General features: G+C 42.8%; 1 protein-coding gene across 1 annotated transcript in view; it reads left to right on the top strand.

Annotated features, from left to right (window-relative positions):
- sik3 (SIK family kinase 3) overlaps positions 1-16,975 on the top strand; it is an 87,779-nt gene extending 70,804 nt beyond the window's left edge. The window contains 4 exon segments of the mRNA XM_077221392.1: positions 950-1,068; positions 9,929-10,058; positions 10,153-10,277; positions 14,829-16,975. Coding sequence (XP_077077507.1) covers positions 950-1,068; positions 9,929-10,058; positions 10,153-10,268 — 365 coding nt within the window. The 3' untranslated portion in view covers positions 10,269-10,277; positions 14,829-16,975.
- Positions 16,976-23,244: the final 6,269 nt, after the last annotated feature.

Raw genomic sequence — 23,244 nt, 5'->3', positions numbered from 1 at the left:
ACCAAAGATTAATAAATAATAATAAAAAATATACATACTCTTTGTAGTGCATATTAAAGCGATAAAACTGTTACACAACTTCAACTTCACAACACGCAGGTATTTTCTTCCTCACAAATGTAAACAGTTTAACATGAAGTGCTCTCTCAATATAATACTGAACAATTTACCAAAAAAATATAATAATAATAAAATATAATATTTTGGGGGTTTATTTTTATAACCTACAAAGGACGTAATCATCAGAGGTTATTTAAGCCAAATTCTAGGCATGTTTGCCGCACGTGATTACAACCGGTCAAACAAAGATGTTTTCTGGGAATGTTCCTTGCAAGTTATTTTTTAGATTTTATTTGTATAACCATGTAAATTAATTAAAACGTTGTAGATGATACCAATAGGCTATATATATTATTCTAATGCTGAAATTTGTCATTTATTTATAAACAAACTATATAATGCTCGGACACCCTCGGTCTCTCTCGCGCATTGTTGAGCGCGCTCGCGGCGTTCGCTTCGCGTTTGTCCACTCCGGCGCCTCAAACACACACACACACACACACACCAGAGAAAAAACTTTTCAGGTCCTATGGCGGAGAGAGAGAGAATACTGGGATGAAAACCGCTTCAGTGAGTTCAATTATAGTAACGCCACTTTTTTTTTTGTCAGTACCGGTAACTGCGTTGTAACGGGAGAAACAGTAATTAGTCTGATTACTCGTTATTGAAAAAGATAACGCCGTTAGTTATGCCGTTTATTTATAACGCCGTTATTCCCATCACTGTCCATCACACACACACTACCCCCTAACCCTATCCATCACACACACACACACACACACACTAACCCTACCCCTAAACCTATCCATCATAAATCACAAAAACACACACACACACTGACACACACATGGTTCTACGTCTAATGTATTTGTTGGCCTTTTATGTTCAGAGTCGTGTGACGCCTCAGACTGTCGGCCGATGGAAGGAGATCATAACGGCTACGGCTCACACAGACCCCGAGGAACATTACAGCGACATCATACCATTCAGACCTGCGACGACGCCTACGTGAGTGTGTGTGTGTGTGTGAGTAAATTAGTGAGTATGAGAATGAGTGTGTGAGTGAGTGAGTGAATATGAGAGTGAGTGAGTGTGCGAGTGATAATGAGAGTGAGTGATAATGAGAGTGAGTGAATGAGTGATAATGAGAGTGAGTGAATGAGTGATAATGAGAGTGAGTGATAATGAGAGTGAGTGATAATGAGAGTGAGTGAATGAGTGATAATGAGAGTGAGTGATAATGAGAGTGAGTGAATGAGTGATAATGAGAGTGAGTGAATGAGTGATAATGAGAGTGAGTGATAATGAGAATGAGTGATAATGAGAGTGAGTGAATGAGTGATAATGAGAGTGAGTGAATGAGTGATAATGAGAGTGAGTGAATGAGTGATAATGAGAGTGAGTGAATGAGTGATAATGAGAGTGAGTGATAATGAGAGTGAGTGAATGAGTGATAATGAGAGTGAGTGATAATGAGAGTGAGTGAATGAGTGATAATGAGAGTGAGTGAATGAGTGATAATGAGAGTGAGTGAATGAGTGATAATGAGAGTGAGTGATAATGAGAGTGAGTGATAATGAGAGTGAGTGAATGAGTGATAATGAGAGTGAGTGAATGAGTGATAATGAGAGTGAGTGAATGAGTGATAATGAGAGTGAGTGATAATGAGAGTGAGTGATAATGAGAGTGAGTGAGTGATAATGAGAGTGAGTGATAATGAGAGTGAGTGAGTGAGTGATAATGAGAGTGAGTGAGCGTGTGAGTGTGTGATAATGAGAGTGAGTGAGTGTGAGTGAGTGATAATGAGAGTGAGTGAGTGATAATGAGAGTGAGTGAGTGTGAGTGAGTGATAATGAGAGTGAGTGAGTGATAATGAGAGTGAGTGAGTGTGTGAGTGAGTGATAATGAGAGTGAGTGAGTGATAATGAGAGTGAGTGAGTGATAATGAGAGTGAGTGAGTGAGTGTGTGAGTGAGTGTGTGAATGAGTGATAATGAGAGTGAGTGTGTGAGTGATGAGAGTGAGTGTGTAAGTGAGTGATAATGAGAGTTAGTGAGCGTGTGAGTGTGTGTGTGATAATGAGAGTTAGTGTGTGAGTGAGTGATAATGAGAGTGAGTGTGTGAGTGAGTGATAATGAGTGAGTGTGTGAGTGATAATGAGAGTTAGTGAGTGTGTGAGTGATAATGAGAGTGAGTGAGCGTGTGAGAGTGAGTGATAATGAGAGTTAGTGAGTGTGTGAGTGAGTGATAATGAGAGTGAATGTGTGTGTGTGAGTGAGTGATGATGAGAGTGAATGTGTGTGTGTGAGTGAGTGAGTGATAATGAGAGTGAATGTGTGTGTGAGTGAGTGAGTGATGAGAGTGAGTGAGCGTGTGAGTGTGTGATAATAGGAGTGAGTGTGTGAGTGAGTGATAATGAGAGTCAGTGTGTAAGTGATAATGAGAGTGAGTGTGTGAGTGAGTGATAATGAGAGTGAGTGAGTGAGTGGCTGCGTTCCAAACCGCATACTCAATGAGTAGGTACTTAATTTCAATGAGTACTTACTTAACGAGCGCTAAAAGAGTAGGTACTTTATAGCCAAATCTCGTTGAGTATGAATGCGATCCGGACATCATCCGCCATGTTGACGTTATCATGTGACCTACGACACGTTATCACAAGCGCAACAACTTAAAAGATTAACGACACGTTTAATTCATCTATCTGTAAATATCTTGATATTGATGAAACTTGCTCATTTTGTGGTATTGTTGAAGAAACAGCTTACAATTTATTTTGTGAATACATTTAGGGTTGATTTAAGTTGTTATATTTTAAACCCTTCTAATGTGACCCACAGTTCCTTATAACGATTTTTAAGAAACCCCCAAATCGTTATCTCTTGAATATGTTGTTAATTTCTTTATTTTAAACCCAAAAAGTTTCTCCTTCAAGTTTTCCTCTTTTCTTGATGAATTTACCTCTCGTTTCATCCCTCAGACAATAACAACAAAACTATTTTTTAATGTATTATGAAGAACTATTTATATTTAAAGATATTTAGCCTTGTTATTGTTCTTTTTCCTGTGTATAAATATTAGGGATGCACCGATACCACTTTTTAAGGGTCGAGTACGAGTACCGATATTTTTTTCCTGGTACTCGCCGATACCGATACCGATGCCTGTTGTACTGGGGGGGTTCTCGTTTTATGTGGCAATTTTCTAAGAACAACACAATGAGACTAATGAACAAATCAGCATCTTTATTTTCAACAACTTAAATAAACCTAAAAAAATAAATAATTTTTATTGTGCTTATCACAAATTTTCAAAGCCCAAATTTCACAGTGTCCAATAACCTCCAAAGGGCAAAACCAAGGACATAATGAATGTAATTTTTACCTGCCTGTCACAAAGTTGTTAAAGTGCTAAAGAAATCACAGACAACAAGACAATCAAATTTGTCATAAGGTGCCAAAGAAATCACAGAACAAATGTTTAACATAACACTGAGTAACAATGTAATCACAGCCGAAAGTGTAAAGTTAAATATTAGAGTGTACTATTAAATCTAGCAACACTATAACTGCAGGAAGAGTGCTCATAAGAATTAAGAAATATAAGCTAAGGATATACGTGAGGTATCGGTCTTTGGTATCGGGGTATTTTTACGAGTACGAGTACAAGTACATGAGCTTGGTATCGGGCCCGATACCGATACTGGTATCGGTATCGGTGCATCCCTAATAAATATCATATTATGATGTACACAAACCAATGATCTTTATGTTTTCTGTTTTGTCATTATGATTGTTCATTGTTAGATACAACTAGTATCTTTCCATGATCTTTATGTAATAAGTTTAAATTATATGAGCGACAGGTGCACTAACACTTCATAACATCAGTAACTCGACAGCACAACCTAGAACAGTTTTCCTCTGCGTTTACTGTCTGTAGTGCACAAGGAGTCGGGCCGCTACTCGAAGATCTCCTTTGGAGAAACTGTTGACTTTATTCTCGAAAAATGCAAGTATCGCTCATAAAAAAATTATATTAGCCTACCTCAGAATGAATTGCATTGTTAGCCCACCCCAAAACTTTAACAAAATATTAAATGCTGACCAATACTTAATTATATTACTTTTTTTTATATACTAAAAATGATCTAATTTAATAAAACAAGCAAAATGTAATTTGTTTTGTCATATGAGTTATGCATGAATACACGTGAACATCTCAATTGTCAGTCAAGCAATGAATTAATGCATACATTAAATAATTATATTTTATATACTGACAACAATAAGAAACATGAATAAATGAGTAAAAGAACAAATAAAAGTAACCATCACACAATAAACAAATGCATCATGCACATGAAACAAATCTTTATTTAAACTACAAGCATGTATTTGGGCGCTGAAGCCCACATCCTACTGCCATCTCAACACAGCGGTTCCCATTCTGCGGCTTTATTCTGATGAATTCACCAGAGGTGACCGTGCCGGAGCTTGTTGCTGCGCTGCGCTTCACAATCTGAGGCGATAAGGGCAGATGGAGAGATCTTATGACAGTCTCATCCATGGCACCGTTTCCAGGATTCAGCTCTGGGCTCCTCATCCTCAGTGCTCACACCAGTCTGAATAAAAACATGTTTAGTTACTTTATAGATTTGTTTATTTACCTTATTTACAGCACATTAGTCTAATGTCAACAGTGTTGACAACAGTGAATTAACGTTATCTATCCTATGATAATGCCACACATACATCACTCAGATGTCTTTTTCATGTTGTGATGTGCTCATCTGCAATATGTCAATACTTACAATATTTTCCTTTCAGATGTAAATAGACATTTTAAATAAGCGTGTTTAAGATGTATATGGTTATGTAAATCCACTTTAGAGACGTTACGTGTGCTTAGCTAGCTATACAAAACATGTTTTTACAGCAAAATCACAACTATACTGTCTAACTACTTTACACCTTCAACAGTTAAAACGTCTACTCTATTGTAGTTTAACACATAAAGAACAATGTTTACTCACATTTGAAAACCCCCGGCGTCGCTGATCTCCGTGATGTTTGATAATGACGTATGCTCTCGCGTGGCCTCCTGGGATAGAAGAGTATCCATCGGTTGAGCACTCAAAAATCGGGCCGGAAGCAGTAAGCCATCCGGGAACTTCTCCCCTACTCTTTTATGAATACTGATGTTTCGAACGTACTGCTTCCTTCACGTACTGTTTTCGCCTACTATATAGTAGGAAAGTAGGCACATTCGAACGCACTTAAGTCCAAATCTCGCGATAATTGGTACGTCACCCAGGTAATTCTCGCCTACTCTTTTGGATTACTACATACTTTTTCGCTCGCCTACTCTTTTCCCATACTAAATAGTAGGGAAGTATGCGGTTTGGAACGCAGTAAGTGTGTGAGTGAGTGTGTGAATGAGTGATAATGAGAGTGAGTGTGTGAGTGAGTGATAATGAGAGTGAGAGTGATAATGAGAGTTGGTGAGTGTGTGATAATGAGAGTGAGTGAGTGAGTGAGTGAGTGAGTGAGTGATAATGAGAGTGAGTGTGTGAGTGAGTGATAATGAGAGTGAGAGTGAAAATGAGAGTTGGTGAGTGTGTGATAATGAGAGTGAGTGAGTGAGTGAGTGATAATGAGAGTGAGTGAGTGATAATGAGAGTGAGTGAGTGATAATGAGAGTGAGTTAGTGAGTGTGTGAGTGAGTGATAATGAGAGTGAGTGAGTTATAATGAGAGTGAGTTAGTGAGTGTGTGAGTGAGTGATAATGAGAGTGAGTGAGTGTGTGAGTGAGTGATAATGAGAGTGAGTTAGTGAGTGTGTGAGTGAGTGATAATGAGAGTTAGTGAGTGATAATGAGAGTGAGTTAGTGAGTGTGTGAGTGAGTGATAATGAGAGTGAGTGAGTGTGTGAGTGAGTGATAATGAGAGTGAGTGTGTGATTGAGTGATAATGAGAGTGAGTGAGTGTGTGAGTGAGTGATAATGAGAGTGAGTGTGTGATTGAGTGATAATGAGAGTGAGTGTGTGAGTGAGTGATAATTAGAGTGAGTTAGTGAGTGTGTGAGTGAGTGATAATGAGAGTGAGTGAGTGTGTGAGTGAGTGATAATGAGAGTTAGTGAGTGTGTGAGTGAGTGATAATGAGAGTGAGTTAGTGAGTGTGTGAGTGAGTGATAATGAGAGTGAGTTAGTGAGTGTGTGAGTGATAATGAGAGTGAGTGAGTGTGTGAGTGAGTGATAATGAGAGTGAGTGAGTGTGTGAGTGAGTGATAATGAGAGTGAGTGTGTGATTGAGTGATAATGAGAGTGAGTGATAATTAGAGTGAGTTAGTGAGTGTGTGAGTGAGTGATAATGAGAGTGAGTGAGTGTGTGAGTGAGTGATAATGAGAGTTAGTGAGTGTGTGAGTGAGTGATAATGAGAGTGAGTTAGTGAGTGTGTGAGTGAGTGATAATGAGAGTGAGTTAGTGAGTGTGTGAGTGATAATGAGAGTGAGTGAGTGTGTGAGTGAGTGATAATGAGAGTGAGTGTGTGATTGAGTGATAATGAGAGTTAGTTAGTGAGTGTGTGAGTGAGTGATAATTAGAGTGAGTTAGTGAGTGTGTGAGTGAGTGATAATGAGAGTTAGTGAGTGTGTGAGTGAGTGATAATGAGAGTGAGTTAGTGAGTGTGTGAGTGAGTGATAATGAGAGTGAGTTAGTGAGTGTGTGAGTGAGTGATAATGAGAGTGAGTTAGTGAGTGTGTGAGTGAGTGATAATGAGAGTGAGTGTGTGATTGAGTGATAATGAGAGTGAGTGTGTGAGTGAGTGATAATTAGAGTGAGTTAGTGAGTGTGTGAGTGAGTGATAATGAGAGTGAGTGAGTGTGTGCGTGAGTGATAATGAGAGTTAGTGAGTGTGTGAGTGAGTGATAATGAGAGTGAGTTAGTGAGTGTGTGAGTGAGTGATAATGAGAGTGAGTTAGTGAGTGTGTGAGTGATAATGAGAGTGAGTGAGTGTGTGAGTGAGTGATAATGAGAGTGAGTGTGTGATTGAGTGATAATGAGAGTTAGTTAGTGAGTGTGTGAGTGAGTGAGTGATAATTAGAGTGAGTTAGTGAGTGTGTGAGTGAGTGATAATGAGAGTTAGTGAGTGTGTGAGTGAGTGATAATGAGAGTGAGTTAGTGAGTGTGTGAGTGAGTGATAATGAGAGTGAGTTAGTGAGTGTGTGAGTGAGTGATAATGAGAGTGAGTTAGTGAGTGTGTGAGTGAGTGATAATGAGAGTGAGTGTGTGATTGAGTGATAATGAGAGTTAGTTAGTGAGTGTGTGAGTGAGTGATAATTAGAGTGAGTTAGTGAGTGTGTGAGTGAGTGATAATGAGAGTGAGTGAGTGTGTGAGTGAGTGATAATGAGAGTTAGTGAGTGTGTGAGAGTGATAATGAGAGTGAGTGTGTGAGTGAGTGATAAGGAGAGTTAGTGAGCGTGTGAGTGTGTGATAATGAGAGTGAGTGTGAGTGAGTGATAATGAGAGTGAGTGAGTGATAATGAGAGTGAGTTAGTGAGTGTGTGAGTGAGTGATAATGAGAGTGTGTGAGTGAGTGATAATGAGAGTGAGTTAGTGAGTGTGTGAGTGAGTGATAATGAGAGTGAGTTAGTGAGTGTGTGAGTGAGTGATAATGAGAGTTAGTGAGTGTGTGAGAGTGATAATGAGAGTGAGTGTGTGAGTGAGTGATAAGGAGAGTTAGTGAGCGTGTGAGTGTGTGATAATGAGAGTGAGTGAGTGTGAGTGAGTGATAATGAGAGTGAGTGAGTGATAATGAGAGTGAGTTAGTGAGTGTGTGAGTGAGTGATAATGAGAGTGTGTGAGTGAGTGATAATGAGAGTGAGTTAGTGAGTGTGTGAGTGAGTGATAATGAGAGTGAGTGTGTGAGTGAGTGATTGAGTGATAATGAGAGTTAGTTAATGAGTGTGTGAGTGAGTGATAATTAGAGTGAGTTAGTGAGTGTGTGAGTGAGTGATAATGAGAGTGAGTGAGTGTGTGAGTGAGTGATAAGGAGAGTTAGTGAGCGTGTGAGTGTGTGATAATGAGAGTGAGTGAGTGTGAGTGAGTGATAATGAGAGTGAGTGTGTGAGTGAGTGTGAGTGAGTGATAATGAGAGTGAGTGTGTGAGTGAGTGTGTGAGTGATAATGAGAGTTAGTGAGTGTGTGATAATGAGAGTGAGTGTGTGATAATGAGAGTGAGTGTGTGAGTGATAATGAGAGTGAGTGATAATGAGAGTTAGTGAGTGAGTGATAATGAGAGTGAGTGAGTGAGTGATAATGAGAGTGAGTGATAATGAGAGTGAGTGATAATGAGAGTGAGTGATAATGAGAGTGAGTGAGCGTGTGAGTGTGTGATAATGAGAGAGTGATAATGAGAGTGAGTGTGTGATAATGAGAGTGAGTGAGTGATAATGAGAGTGAGTGAGTGTGTGATAATGAGAGTGAGTGAGCGTGTGAGTGTGTGATAATGAGAGTGAGTGTGAGTGAGTGTGTGATAATGAGAGTGAGTGAGTGTGAGTGAGTGTGTGATAATGAGAGTGAGTGAGTGTGTGATAATGAGAGTGAGTGAGCGTGTGAGTGTGTGATAATGAGAGTGAGTGTGAGTGAGTGTGTGATAATGAGAGTGAGTGAGTGTGAGTGAGTGTGTGATAATGAGAGTGAGTGAGTGTGAGTGAGTGTGTGATAATGAGAGTGAGTGAGTGTGTGATAATGAGAGTGAGTGAGCGTGTGAGTGTGTGATAATGAGAGTGAGTGAGCGTGTGAGTGTGTGATAATGAGAGTGAGTGATAATGAGAGTGAGTGTGTGAGTGATAATGAGAGTGAGTGATAATGAGAGTGAGTGAGTGAGTGATAATGAGAGTGAGTGATAATGAGAGTGAGTGTGTGATAATGAGAGTGAGTGAGCGTGTGAGTGTGTGATAATGAGTGTGTGAGTGAGTGAGTGATAATGAGAGTGAGTGAGTGTGTGAGTGATAATGAGAGTGAGTGTGTGTGTGTGTGTGAGTGAGAGTGATAATGAGAGTGAGTGAGTGTGTGATAATGAGAGTGAGTGAGTGTGTGATAATGAGAGTGAGTGTTAAATGAGAGTAAGTGTTAAATGAGAGTGAGTGAGTGTGTGATAATGAGAGTGAGTGTGTGTGTGTGAGTGAGTGAGTGATAATGAGAGTGAGTGTGTGTGTGTGAGTGAGTGAGTGATAATGAGAGTGAGTGTGTGTGTGTGAGTGAGTGAGTGATAATGAGAGTGAGTGTGTGTGTGTGAGTGAGTGAGTGATAATGAGAGCGAGTGAGTGTGTGTGAGTGTTAAATGAGAGTAAGTGTTAAATGAGAGTGAGTGAGTGTGTGATAATGAGAGTGAGTGTGTGTGTGTGAGTGAGTGAGTGATAATGAGAGTGAGTGTGTGTGTGTGAGTGAGTGAGTGATAATGAGAGTGAGTGTGTGTGTGTGAGTGAGTGAGTGATAATGAGAGCGAGTGAGTGTGTGTGTGTGAGTGAGTGAGTGATAATGAGAGTGAGTGAGTGTGATAATGAGAGTGTGTGTGAGTGAGTGAGTGTTAATGAGAGTGAGTGAGTGTGTGAGTGATAATGAGAGTGAGTGTGTGAGTGAGTGAGTGATAATGAGAGTGTGTGAGTGAGTGAATGATAATGAGAGTGAATATGTGTGTGTGTGTGTGTGTGTGTGTGTGTGTGAGTGATAATGAGAGTGAGTGAGTGTGTGAGTGATAATGAGAGTGAATGTGTGTGTGTGAGTGAGTGAGTCGATATGAGAGTATGTGAGTGAGTGAGTGAGGGTTTGTCCAGCTCTGACCCCTTGACGACCTGTTCTTGTAGGAGCAGGCGGAGCCAATGTCTGGAATGAGCTTATTGGCTGGGAAGGCGCTAAGCTCCGCCCGCATGTCGGACATCCTCAGCCAATCATCTCTGACAGGAAGCCAGCAGCTGCAGCAGAGGGAGGGGTCAGGTGTGTGAACGCGCCAACACACACACACTCACGCGCTCACTGACGACGACGACGATGATGATGATGATAGTGTTGTGTGTGTGTGTGTGTTTAGACGTGGAGGCAGATGTTCCCCCCGCCTCCTGTTACCCGTCCTCCTGCACCAGTGACATGCTGCTAAGCTACAAACCCCCCGACCTGCAGTACAGTGTGGAACAGGCCGGGGTCTAATGAACACAGGTGAGTGTGTGTGTGTGTGTGTGTGTGTGTGTGTGTGTGTGTGTGTGTGTGTGTGTGTGTGTGTGTGTGTCAAGTCACCTTTATTTTTATAGTGCTTTTTACAATACTGATTGTTTCAAAGCCGCTTTACAGAGATAACAGGGAAAAAAAATTGTAATAAAGTTTGTTTCTAGAAGAAAATAGCATCACAGTCCAGCTTAAGTAAATTGATGGTGCATTTTTGTTGTAAAAAAGTTTTTAATTTAGTTCATTCATATATATATATATAGCCACTCTGGAGAAAACCGTGATGTCATCGTACAGCTCAGTTCAGTTCTCATATAATGGTGTCAATGCAGGAGATCAATAATATTGTTGAATATTATATTTCCCCAATAAGCAAGACAAAAGCCAAAGGCGACAGTGAAGGAACCAAAACTCCATCAGTGACAGAATGGAGAAAAAACCCTTGTGAGAACCCAGACTCAGTCTCAGTTCTCTTCTGGCCAACGAACCAACAGTGTATGATTATGATTCAGGCAGCATTACAGGTCAGAGGTCAGATTGGATCAAAACATTCAGAATATTATCCAGTTCCCTCTGGTTGGAGACCGGAGTCACGCCGGTACAGAGACAAGTTGGTTGAGGATCAGTGCCGATGGCCAGGCCCGCCGACAGGGGGGGACAAACGGGTCTGTTGTCCCGGGCCCAGGGTAGTGGGGGGGGGCCTGAACTGGGCCCTCATTAAATTATGGAATAATTGTTAAAAAATAAATAAAATAGGCATATTTGTGGAAAAAAATCTAATATTTGAGTTACATAAAAGCTTTTTATTTGATTTCTTCCTAATTGTCCTTGAAATAGTGGTCAAGAACCCCCCCACCCCCAAAACAAAAATGGTTTGGCCACTGATCAAAATTTGATGTTGTCATTTGATTTGAAGTTCAATAGGATAACGTTACGCTCAAAATGTCCGGTCAGCACAAGTCCGGTGCTCAGAAAAGAAAAGAAAGGAGAAGAAGAATATAGAGGCCCGAGATGTCCTAAACAAAATTTTAAAAAAGGTGGTGACGGTGAAGCTGGAACTAACGTTAGTAAAGTCAACGTAGAGCAAGGTAAGAAACAGCGCAGCCAACGTTTTTGAGTGTTGTCGAAGACCCGGTACTTCGGTACCAAGTCGGTACTATTTTTTTTTTTAAACGTCACGCCACAGTACCAGGTTTTCTCAAACCCGGTACTTGATGCGCGTGCATGCCCGAAGCGCGTGCAGTTGCGTCCTCTTCATAAAAGTGCTGAGACATTGCGACCGGCGGTGTAGCTGATGTGGTAGCTGTAAATCCACTTGTTGATAAGAAAGGAGGAAAGAGCCACATATGGAAATATTTTGGATATTAGCTCATAATAGCGACGCGGCGCGCTCGTTTTTACAGGCGCGCCTAAGTTCATTGTTGCATAGGAACGACAGACGCCACGGGAGAGCACGCGCTCGTGGAAAGGAGAAAGCGGCGTGAACTGCGCTCTCCATGATGACGAGGAAGTATTAGCAAAGAATTCATTGATTTCTAGCCCTTGCATTAGCTTTACTACTAGATATATTTATGGAGATGAGAAATAAAAAGCCGGCTGAAATGCGTCACTGTCATCATTTCACACAAAAAGTGCCCAAAATGCACAGATTTTGCTGGTCTGTGTTTTAACAAGAACTGTAGTAGGCTATGTCAGAAAAGAAAATGAAGTCATTTATAGAAAATGTACCCATTTAAACGTGTTTTTATTATTCAGTTTGGGTAAAAGTATATGGTGTTTTATAAAAATAAAAAAAATCGTGGGGGGTAGGGGCCCATCTAAGATTATCTTGTCCCGGGGCCAGGCAAGACTGTCAGCTGGCCTGCCGATGGCTGTCGTGATCTGGATACGGACAGTTGTCTAGGCGCAGGTCCTCCATCTGATCTGGATACGGCCCGGATCCGGCTGACTACATCATGAGTTGTGGTCGTGTCTGGGCACAGGTCCTCCATCTGATCTGGATACGGCCCGGATCCGGCTGACTACATCATGAGTTGTGGTCGTGTCTAGGTGCAGGTCCTCCATCTGATCTGGATACGGCCTGGATCCGGCTGACTACATCATGTGTTGTGGTCGTGTCTAGGCTCAGGTCCACCATCTGATCTGGATACGGCCCGGATACGGCTGACTACATCATGTGTTGTGGTCGTGTCTAGGCACAGGTCCTCCATCTGATCTGGATACGGCCTGGATCCGGCTGACTACATCATGAGTTGTGGTCGTGTCTAGGCACAGGTCCACCATCTGATCTGGATACGGCCCGGATACGGCTGACTATATCGTGTTGTGGTCGTGTCTAGGCACAGGTCCTCCATCTGATCTGGATACGGCCTGGATCCGGCTGACTACATCATGAGTTGTGGTCGTGTCCAGTCGCAGGTTCACCATCTGATCTGGATTCGGCCCGGATCCGGCTGACTACATCATGAGTTGTGGTCGTGTCTAGGTGCAGGTCCTCCATCTGATCTGGATACGGCCCAGATCCGGCTGACTACATCATGAGTTGTGGTAGTGTCTAGGCTCAGGTCCACCATCTGATCTGGATTCGGCCTGGATCCGGCTGACTACATCATGTGTTGTGGTCGTGTCTAGGCGCAGGTCCTCCATCTGATCTGGATTCGGCCCGGATCCGGCTGACTACATCATGAGTTGTGGTCGTGTCTAGGCGCAGGTCCTCCATCTGATCTGGATACGGCCCGGATCCGGCTGACTACATCATGTGTTGTGGTCGTGTCTAGGCGCAGGTCCTCCATCTGATCTGGATGCGGCCTGGATCCGGCTGACTACATCATGTGTTGTGGTCGTGTCTAGGCGCAGGTCCTCCATCTGATCTGGATACGGCCTGGATCCGGCTGACTACATCATGTGTTGTGGTCGTGTCTAGGCGCAGGTCCTCCATCTGATCTGGATACGCCCCGGATCCGGCTGACTACATCATGAGTTGTGGTCGTGTCTAGGTGCAGGTCCTCCATCTGATCTGGATACGGCCTGGATCCGGCTGACTACATCATGTGTTGTGGTCGTGTCTAGGCGCAGGTCCTCCATCTGATCTGGATACGCCCCGGATCCGGCTGACTACATCATGAGTTGTGGTCGTGTCTAGGTGCAGGTCCCACCATCTGATCTGGATATGGCCTGGATCCGGCTGACTACATCATGTGTTGTGGTCGTGTCTAGGTGCAGGTCCTCCATCTGATCTGGATACGCCCCGGATCCGGCTGACTACATCATGAGTTGTGGTCGTGTCTAGGCGCAGGTCCTCCATCTGATCTGGATTCGGCCCGGATCCGGCTGACTACATCATGTGTTGTGGTCGTGTCTAGGCGCAGGTCCTCCATCTGATCTGGATTCGGCCCGGATCCGGCTGACTACATCATGTGTTGTGGTCGTGTCTAGGCACAGGTCCTCCATCTGATCTGGATACGGCCTGGATCCGGCTGACTACATCATGTGTTGTGGTCGTGTCAAGGCGCAGGTCCTCCATCTGATCTGGATTCGGCCCGGATCCGGCTGACTAAATCATGAGTTGTGGTCGTGTCTAGGCGCAGGTCTTCCATCTGATCTGGATACGGCCTGGATCCGGCTGACTACATCATGTGTTGTGGTCGTGTCTAGGCGCAGGTCCTCCATCTGATCTGGATACGCCCCGGATCCGGCTGACTACATCATGTGTTGTGGTCGTGTCTAGGCGCAGGTCCTCCATCTGATCTGGATGCGGCCTGGATCCGGCTGACTACATCATGAGTTGTGGTCGTGTCTAGGCGCAGGTCTTCCATCTGATCTGGATACGCCCCGGATCCGGCTGACTACATCATGAGTTGTGGTCGTGTCTAGGCGCAGGTCCTCCATCTGATCTGGATACGGCCCGGATCCGGCTGACTACATCATGTGTTGTGGTCGTGTCTAGGCGCAGGTCCTCCATCTGATCTGGATATGGCCTGGATCCGGCTGACTACATCATGTGTTGTGGTCGTGTCTAGGTGCAGGTCCTCCATCTGATCTTGATACGCCCCGGATCCGGCTGACTACATCATGAGTTGTGGTCGTGTCTAAGCGCAGGTCCTCCATCTGATCTTGATACGCCCCGGATCCGGCTGACTACATCATGAGTTGTGGTCGTGTCTAAGCACAGGTCCTAAGCAGAAAGACTATTATTAGCATAGATGCCATTCTTCTTATGATGTATCGAGTACATTGGGTGTTATAGGCAGTGTTCCCGGTTCTGGCTGACCTTATTTGTGGTTGTGTGTGTAAATACTAGGATATGAATATACATTTTATCCACAAATGGCACACTCACATAAAGCAATATACATTATATAGTAAAATCGGCTGCATGATTGTTTATATTGTCACTATTTGTGAATAAAAACTTCAGTAAATTTAAATGTTAGACTAAATATACACATTTAATTTACTATATTCAACATTTGTTAATATTTTTATATACGATTTTATATAATCTGCAATATATATACTAATGTTGTTCTGTGTTTCTCTTCTCAGGGGTGTATTTGCTGTATAAAGCTCATATCCGTCTGCTGTGTTGTGCTGTCATGCCAAATCCTCATCGTCTGTCCGTCGGGGTGCTGTGGGCGTGGCCAGCAAGCAGGGGGCGGAGCACTCGGCTTCCTCTGCGACGCCATTGGCCGTCATGACATGGGAGTTTCTCTGATTGGCTGGGGCGAGTGCCGTCCGTCTGCTGAGGCCCAATAATCATCCGCCCCTCCCCCACCCGACCACGCCCTCTTTCCGTCGCCATAGCAGCGCTCCGATGTACAAGGCTTACACAGAGTCTTATGTAAACACTCACACACACAAACACACACGAAGAGACGTCATTACCAAACGCCACAAACCCAAAGTATTTCACGTGAAGCCTGTGGGACGTCGCGGATCATTCCGGTCGGGCCGTGACTCTCATTCGCTCTTTCCTCACTTCTGTTCTTTTATTTTTAACGCATTTTTATGGCTAATGTTCTGTAGGAATTATGATTCATTATTGTTCTCGTTTTCTGTAAAAGACGTTTTATGGTTATGACATTATTAAAAAGAATGATTATTATTAAAACCGTTCTATGTTGCAACAAGAGAACAGCAGCGTTTGTTTCCTCACAAAGTGATTTTTGCACTTTCAGTTTTTGTTTTTTGCTTTTCCTTCCTGTTTCTTGTTCACCTCCTTCATTCCATACATCTGTCTGTCTGTTTGATGTCTATGACAGATGCATTGTGGGTAGTTTCACAGGCCCTGTACTGCTCATAGATGATGATGATGATGTTTTGAGCTTCATTTCCTTTTCAAAGCTTTATTGGTTATTTTTTTGTGGATGTTGTTGGATAAGCTTTCGTATATTGTTTATTTTGCTATTTCTGTTCTGATGTCATGTTGATGTTTTTAGCCAAATGTACAGACAGACAGACAGACGCTTCATTTCACGTCTTTCTCAGAGTTTAGAGCCCAAATGTATGGAAGCTTCTCTCCTCCACGGAATAAAAACAAAAGGCAATTTATACGAATTTTTATCTAACAAGTATTACTTTTTTACTTGCAATTATGAGTTTATATCTCAAAGTAAGAATATAGGTATATAAACTCGCAATTCCGACTTTTTTCTTAGAAATTCTACGAATAAAGTTAGAATATACCTATAAACTCTATAGTGTCTATAGACTAAAGTTTTACTTGCAAGAAACTTAGAACTGCTAGAAAAAGTCAAAATTGTGAGAAACTCAGAATTGCAAGAAAAAGTCATAATTTCAATTCTACGAAAAAAGTTAGAATAAACTCTCAATTTCAACTTGTTTCTCCCAATTTAACGAAAAAGTCAGAATATGTATAATAAACTCACAATTTTAACTTTTTTTCTTACAATTCTGACTTTATTCTTTGCAATTCTACGGAAAAAGTCAGAATATATAAACTCACAATTTCAACTTTTTTCTCATAATTCTACGAAAAAAAGTCTGAATATAGTTCAGACTCGCGAGAATAAAGTCGTACTTGCAAGAAACAGAATTGCCAGAAAAATTCAGAATTTAATTTCTATAAAAGTCTGAATTCATGTATATAAACGTGTCAGTCAGAATTGAGAAACTCAGATTTGCGAGAAAGAAGTTTACAGAATCACAATTTCTACTTTTTCTCACAATTTCCACTTTTTTTTCTCAATTCCACAAAAAAGTCATAATATTCTGTTTATTCTTCTTCCTCAGAATCGTAAGGTATAAACTCAAAAAAATTTGCAATTAGCCTTTTTTATTTTTTATCCCGTGGCGGAAACTAGCTTCTGTAGAAATGTTGCTGAGATTGATCGATTTCTGCTGCCGTTTCGTCTTCGGTCTGACCAAACCAATAACGGTCACATGATCATCTGAGGCGAGACGGCGTGTGTTTATCAGACAATCACCCGTCTGTGTGCGAGTTTGTGTTGATGGTGATGAAGAGAACCATGATCCTCCTCATCCTCCATCTGTCAATCATGTTATGCTCCGCCCTATTTTCCTTTCTAGATCTGTCAGTTTCTTCTCTTTTTTTTTGGCTTTATGTTTTTGGAAAAAATACTAAAGTGCAACAGCAATGGTTAAAAAAGAATTCCAAACAAAACTGAGAGAAATAATAAATATATATAAATAAAGAAATGAATATGACATAAGTGTGTGTGCTGTGTTCTTTGAGAGCGTGTTCAGTAATACTACGGTACTGTAGATCCAGCAACTCCTTCCCCGTCTTTTAATCTCTACCACAGATGTGATTCTCTTTACTATGACGGCACAGGACCTGAAAGGGAGTGTTTGCACTAATGCCAGCTGTAGCCCTTTAACAATATGTGCTTGTGTTATAAACAGATGTCTGACACATTTCACAATCAACAACATTGAGCTTTTGTCTAGCTGCTATTTGAAGTCATTAATAATTTACAAACTTTGCAACATTCAATCTTGAACTGAAGTGAATCAAAATTGAGCTGAATAATGACACTATTGTGCTGCTTTTGAATTTGTTTCATAATTGATGACTTTTACAGCATTAACACTGGTATTTTCATGAAACAATCTGTAGTGTATATAGAAACAAGTAGATGTTAGCATTAACACCTGCATGTTTCAGTCCAGAAGCATCTGCTAACGAATAAATATCAGGTATTAACAAGTACCATGTTACTTATGTTATTGTTATCAACCTTCATCTAAGGACTAATTCTGAAGTTAGATGATAAAACTGGTTGTTTTGATGCAGTGATTGTTTTTGACTGAAGCGATCAGTGTTTGTTACAACCCTACCTGCACGAGTCCGCCTAGCAAGTGTCTTTTTACTTTTCTCCTACTTTCTTTTGCACCCTCTGTTTTTCCACATTCACCGTGTTTCGCTCATTCCTGTTGTCTCTCAATGACAACACTATAACATCACACACATGACGACACAATCCTGCTAACCATTACAGCAACTGGAAATACTGAACCTGTGCATCAACAGTTTCATGCTGTTACTGTCACACTTCCTGTAAAACTCCACACTGTAGTCATTTATTGTCCTCCAACTTTCTAAAGGAGCTGGTTGTGCTTCTGTCTTCATTCCCTGAGTCTGCGGCACCTTCAACATCGCTCACCACCACAAATCATGCAACATCTATTCACGAAACTTTATCACTTTGAGTAATTAAACTTTAAATCTACAACTTCCTTCCGTAACACCAACCCCTCTTCTGGTTTCAATCAGACGAAACCTTGTAGAAAGTGTCAGACCTGTCTCTCTCTTCCTATTCCTAAGCCCCTTTCACACAGCGCGTTGATCCCGGGAAATTGCCAGAACGCCTTCTGTGTGAACGCAAACACGACCCGGGATCGATGCCGGGTTTGGGGACCTAGTAACATTGGCGGGATCATTCCCGGAACGTGCGCTGTGTGAACAAAAGCCGTAACCAATGCCGTGTTGTAATGATGACGCTGAAGTGAAGTGAAAGCAGGCTAGTGAAACGGTACGTAATGCGCTAGTTTATGATCGAATCAGAGAAAAAAATGCACAAGCGTGGTTTCTCCAGAGAGAGAAATCGCAGCTCATAAGCAAACTATAGACGCTGCTGAGACATTATATGTCACATCGATGTCACGTGTCTTTACGGGATTTTTCCAGGTTGTGTGTGAACGCACTCTCTGATTCCGGAAAATCACTGGCACTGTGAATGAACCAAAGTCAAACGAATCCGGGTCGAATCCCGGGTAGCTTTATCCGTGTATTTTCCAGAATTTCTGTGTGAAAGGGGCTTTAGTGAACTAGGTTCAATCTGATCCCAAATCTTCAGTTCTCATTCTGCTAGATTATCTGCCAACTTCGATGCTGTTAAACATCTGATCCTTCTGTCCACTCTCTCATCCCTGGAGGAACACTTTGCTGGTTTGAATCTTACCTCACAGGCCTGAAACGCACATCTGGTCCCCGGGGTACCCCAGGGTTCAGTCCTTGGACCTCTCCGGTTTTCCATATACGCTACATCTTTGAGACCCATTATACAGGCACATGGTTTCTCCCGCCGTTGCTATGCTGATGACACACTGTTCTACTTTTAATTTCAAACCCTAACCCTAACCCACGGTAGCATCACGGATCTCGGCATGGATGGAAAAACATCCCTACAGCTCAACCTAGCAAAGACTGAGCTTCTCGACTTCCCAGCCAGCCCATCAGTGCGACTTTACCATCCAGGGGTGTGTTTCCTAAAAGCATCGTTAGCCAAATATGGTCAAACGTTCTGTCGTTATCAGCAGTTCAACGAGTCTGTGTTTCCCGAAACCATCGTTCCAGTGAACACTCACAAACAGCATCGCAGAGTTGTGTGTGTGAGCGACAGATCTCGACCTGTGGTTAGAAGAAGAGTTTCTCGTTTGCAGGACGTGGACTCAATAAATCATTATCTTAAGTCAAATAAGCGAGCTGACATCCAGTACAATCTGTGCCTTTTATTTAGAATACATCACGTCTTTTACGTCTTTTAGTTTGTGAAGAGATTTAAAGAGTAGTTTCTGAAGAGTGCGCATGTGTGAACGAGCTCTAGTGCATGAGAACGAGTCTATGATTGAATCTGGAAATAAAGCAAAATAAAAATGAGAAAGGTCTGTGTCTGTAATTTATAGCAAAACATCTAGCATTAACTCGATCTCAAACAGATTCATTAAAAGTAGTTTTACCTGCGTGACATCATTAACCACCGTGGTTGAACGACCAATTTGCGACAGTATGGTTTCAGGAAACAGTCGTGACTGACTAGTGGATTTCTTCAACGCTGCACCGCACTACAGTAGTGAAGCCGCGAGTTACGGCCGTTATGTGGGAAACAACCCCTAGATAAGTTTGTCAACAATAATCCCATTCAATTCATCTGGCAATCTTGGGGTAATCTTTGATGATCAGCTGACCTTCAAGGACCACATCGCACCTACAGCTCAATCATGCAGGTTTGCACTGCACAACATCAGGAACATCAGGCCTTTCCTAACAGAGAAACTGCACAACTTCTCGTCCAGGCCCTTGTCATTTCCAGGCCGGGGTGTGTTTCCCGTACAACGCCGTAACTCGCGGCTTCACTACTGTAGTGCGGTGCAGCGTTGAAGAAATCCACTAGTCAGTCACGACTGTTTCCTGAAACCATACCGTCGCAAATTGGTCGTTCAACCACGGTGGTTAATGATGTCACGCAGGTAAAACTACATTTAATGAATCTGTTTGAGATCGAGTCAATGCTAGAATCAGAATCAGAATCAGAATCAGAATCAGAAAGAGCTTTATTGCCAAGTGTGCTTGCACACACAAGGAATTTGTTTTGGTACTGAGGCTTCCAGTGGACATATACAAATACAACATGAAACATAATACTACAAATTATAAGAATAAAAAATAAAAATATAAATATATGAGAATAAAACTATCACAGTTGGGTTTAGTCAGAATAGACATTTCCAGATTTACAGATTATGAACCTATTTACAGTGTTTTGAATATTATAAATAAATAAATCTACATATAAGTATCACCTGAGTTGTGGGATATTGCACTAAACATTGGGAGTATTGCACTTAAAGGCATATGCCTTGGGAGGAGTGTTAACTGTTCAGGAGGGAAATGGCCTGTGGGAAGAAACTGTTCCTGTGCCGAGATGTTCTTGTGGCCAGTGATCTGAGTCTCCGTCTTGACGGTAACAGTTCAAACAGGTGGTGTCCAGGGTGAGTGGAGTCTGTGATGATTTTACCTGCTCTCTTCCTCACTATGGAAGAGTACAGGTCCTGGAGGTTTGGCAGGGGGGCACCAATAATCCTCTCCGCAGTCCGGACTGTCCGTTGTAGTCTCCTGATGTCTGATTTGGTAGCTGAACCAAACCAGACAGTGATGGAAGCGCACAAGACAGACTCAATGACGGCTGAGTAGAACTGAATCAGCAGATCCTGTGGCAGGTTGAACTTCCTCAGCTGGCGAAGGAAGTACAGTCTCTGCTGGGCCTTTTTCACAATGGAGTCAATGTGATTGTCCCACTTCAGGTCCTGAGAGATGATAGTGCCCAGGAACCTGAATGACTCCACTGCTTCCACAGTGCTGTTCATGATGGTGAGTGGGGGGAGTGCTGGGCTGTTCCTCCTGAAGTCCACGATCATCTCCACTGTTTTGAGCGTGTTCAGCTCAAGGTTGTTATAACTGCACCAGGCAGCCAGCTGTTCAACCTCCAGTCTGTAAGCAGACTCGTCACCGTTTCGGATGAGACCGATGACAGTGGTGTCGTCTGCAAATTTCAGGAGCTTGACAGTGGGGTCTTTAGAAGTGCAGTCATTAGTGTACAGGGAGAAGAGCAGTGGGGAGAGAACGCACCCTTGGGGAGCACCAGTGCTGATTGTGAGTGTCTTGGATGTGTGTTTCCCCAGTCTCACTCGCTGCTGCCGGTCCGTCAGGAAGCTGGTGATCCACTGACAGATCGAGGATGGTATGGAGAGCTGGGTCAGTTTGGCTGTGAGAAGACCAGGCATGATGGTATTGAAGGCCGAACTGAAGTCCACAAAGAGGATCCTTGCATAAGTCCCTGGTCTGTCGAGATGTTGCAGGATATAATGCAGTCCCATGTTGACTGCATCATCCACAGACCTGTTTGCTCTGTAAGCAAACTGAAAGGGATCCAGCAGGGGTCCAGTGATGTCCTTCAGGTGGGCCAGCACCAGTCTTTCAAACGACTTCATGACCACAGACGTGAGAGCGACAGGTCTGTAGTCATTAAGTCCAGTGATTTTGGGTTTTTTGGGGACAGGAATGATAGTGGAGCGTTTGAAGCAGCAGGGAACTTCACACTGCTCCAATGATCTGTTGAAGATCTGCGTGAAGACCGGGGCCAGTTGGTCAGCGCAGGCTTTTAAACAAGCAGATGAGATGCCGTCTGGGCCTGAGGCTTTCCTAGTCTTCTGTTTTTTGAAGACTCGGCTCACGTCCTCCACACAGACCTTAAGCTCAGGTTGGATGGCAGGAGGGGGGAGTGATAATTGGAGAACAGGAGGTGATGCTGAATGTGTGAAGTGCAGATCAGACCGGGTGTGTGGTGTGAATGAGGGCTTTTCAAACCGGCAGTAAAATGAATTTAAATCGTCAGCCAGGTGTTGATTGTCCACAGATCGAGGGGATGGTGACTTGTAGTTGGTGATGTTCCTCAGGCCATTCCAGACTGATGATGGGTCGTTGGATGAAAACTGGTTTTTCAGTTTATCAGAGTAGTTCCTTTTAGCAACTCTGATCTCCTTTGTCAATCTGTTTCTGGCCTGGTTATACAAGATTTTATCCCCACTTCTGTAAGCATCCTCTTTGGCATGACGAAGGTGTTTGAGTTTCCCAGTAAACCATGGTTTATCATTAGTGAATGATAAGAATGTCCTGGTAGGAATGCATGTATCCTCACAGAAACTTATATATGATGTTACAGTATCTGTGAGCTCATCCAGATCATTGGTAGCAGCTTCAAAAACAGTCCAATCAGTGCAATCAAAGCAGGCCTGTAGATTCTGCTCTGCTTCATTAGTCCATCTTTTCACAGTCCTTATTCCAGGTTTAGCTGATTTCAGTTTCTGCCTGTAGGTCGGTATGAGATGAACCAAACAGTGATCAGAGAGCCCCAAAGCTGCCCGTGGGACGGAGTGATATGCATTTCTTATTGTGGTGTAACAGTGGTCCAGTATATTACTGTCTCTGGTGGGACATGTAACGTGCTGTCTGTATTTTGGTAGTTCACGGGAAAGATTTGCTTTGTTAAAATCCCCAAGAATGATTAAAAGAGAGTCTGGGTACCTTTGTTCCGTTTCAGATATTTGTTCAGCCAGCTGTTGTAGCGCCGCGCTCGCGCACGCGTCTGGAGGGATGTAAACATTCACGAGAATGAAAGAGGAAAATTCCCGAGGTGAGTAGAAGGGTTTACAGTTTATGAAATGTGCCTCTAAATTAGGAGAGCACATCTTCTTCAGTGTTGTTACATCTGAACACCAACTTTCGTTAATGTAGAAACACAATCCACCACCTCTCGTTTTCCCCGTTAGCTCCGCGATGCGATCCGCTCGGAACAGCTGGAAGCCCGGCAGATGTATTGCGTTGTCCGGTATGGCTTCACTCAGCCAGGTTTCAGTGAAGCACAAAGCAGCAGAGTTTAAAAAGTCCTTGTTAGTGTGGGTGAGGAGAAGAAGTTCATCCGTTTTGTTAGGAAGGGATCGGAGATTCGCGAGATGAATGCTGGGGAGTGCAGTGCGCAGGCCGCGCTCGCGGAGTTTAACCAGCGCGCCGGCTCGCTTCCCGCGTTTGCGTCTGAACGCGCGTTTGAACAACAACGCTGCCCCTCCGACGAGAATGTCCAGCAAAACGTCCGAATAATCAAAAACTGCAGAAAAGGTTTCTGGTGTGTGTTTCCTAATG

Source organism: Siphateles boraxobius, unplaced genomic scaffold (genome assembly GCF_051911475.1).
Source record: "Siphateles boraxobius isolate OS27281-9 unplaced genomic scaffold, OSU_SipBor_1 82, whole genome shotgun sequence".
Classification (NCBI taxonomy): Eukaryota; Metazoa; Chordata; class Actinopteri; order Cypriniformes; family Leuciscidae; genus Siphateles; species Siphateles boraxobius.
The sequence above is the reverse complement of the archived record's forward strand: the minus strand, read 5'-3'. Positions and strand labels throughout refer to the sequence as shown.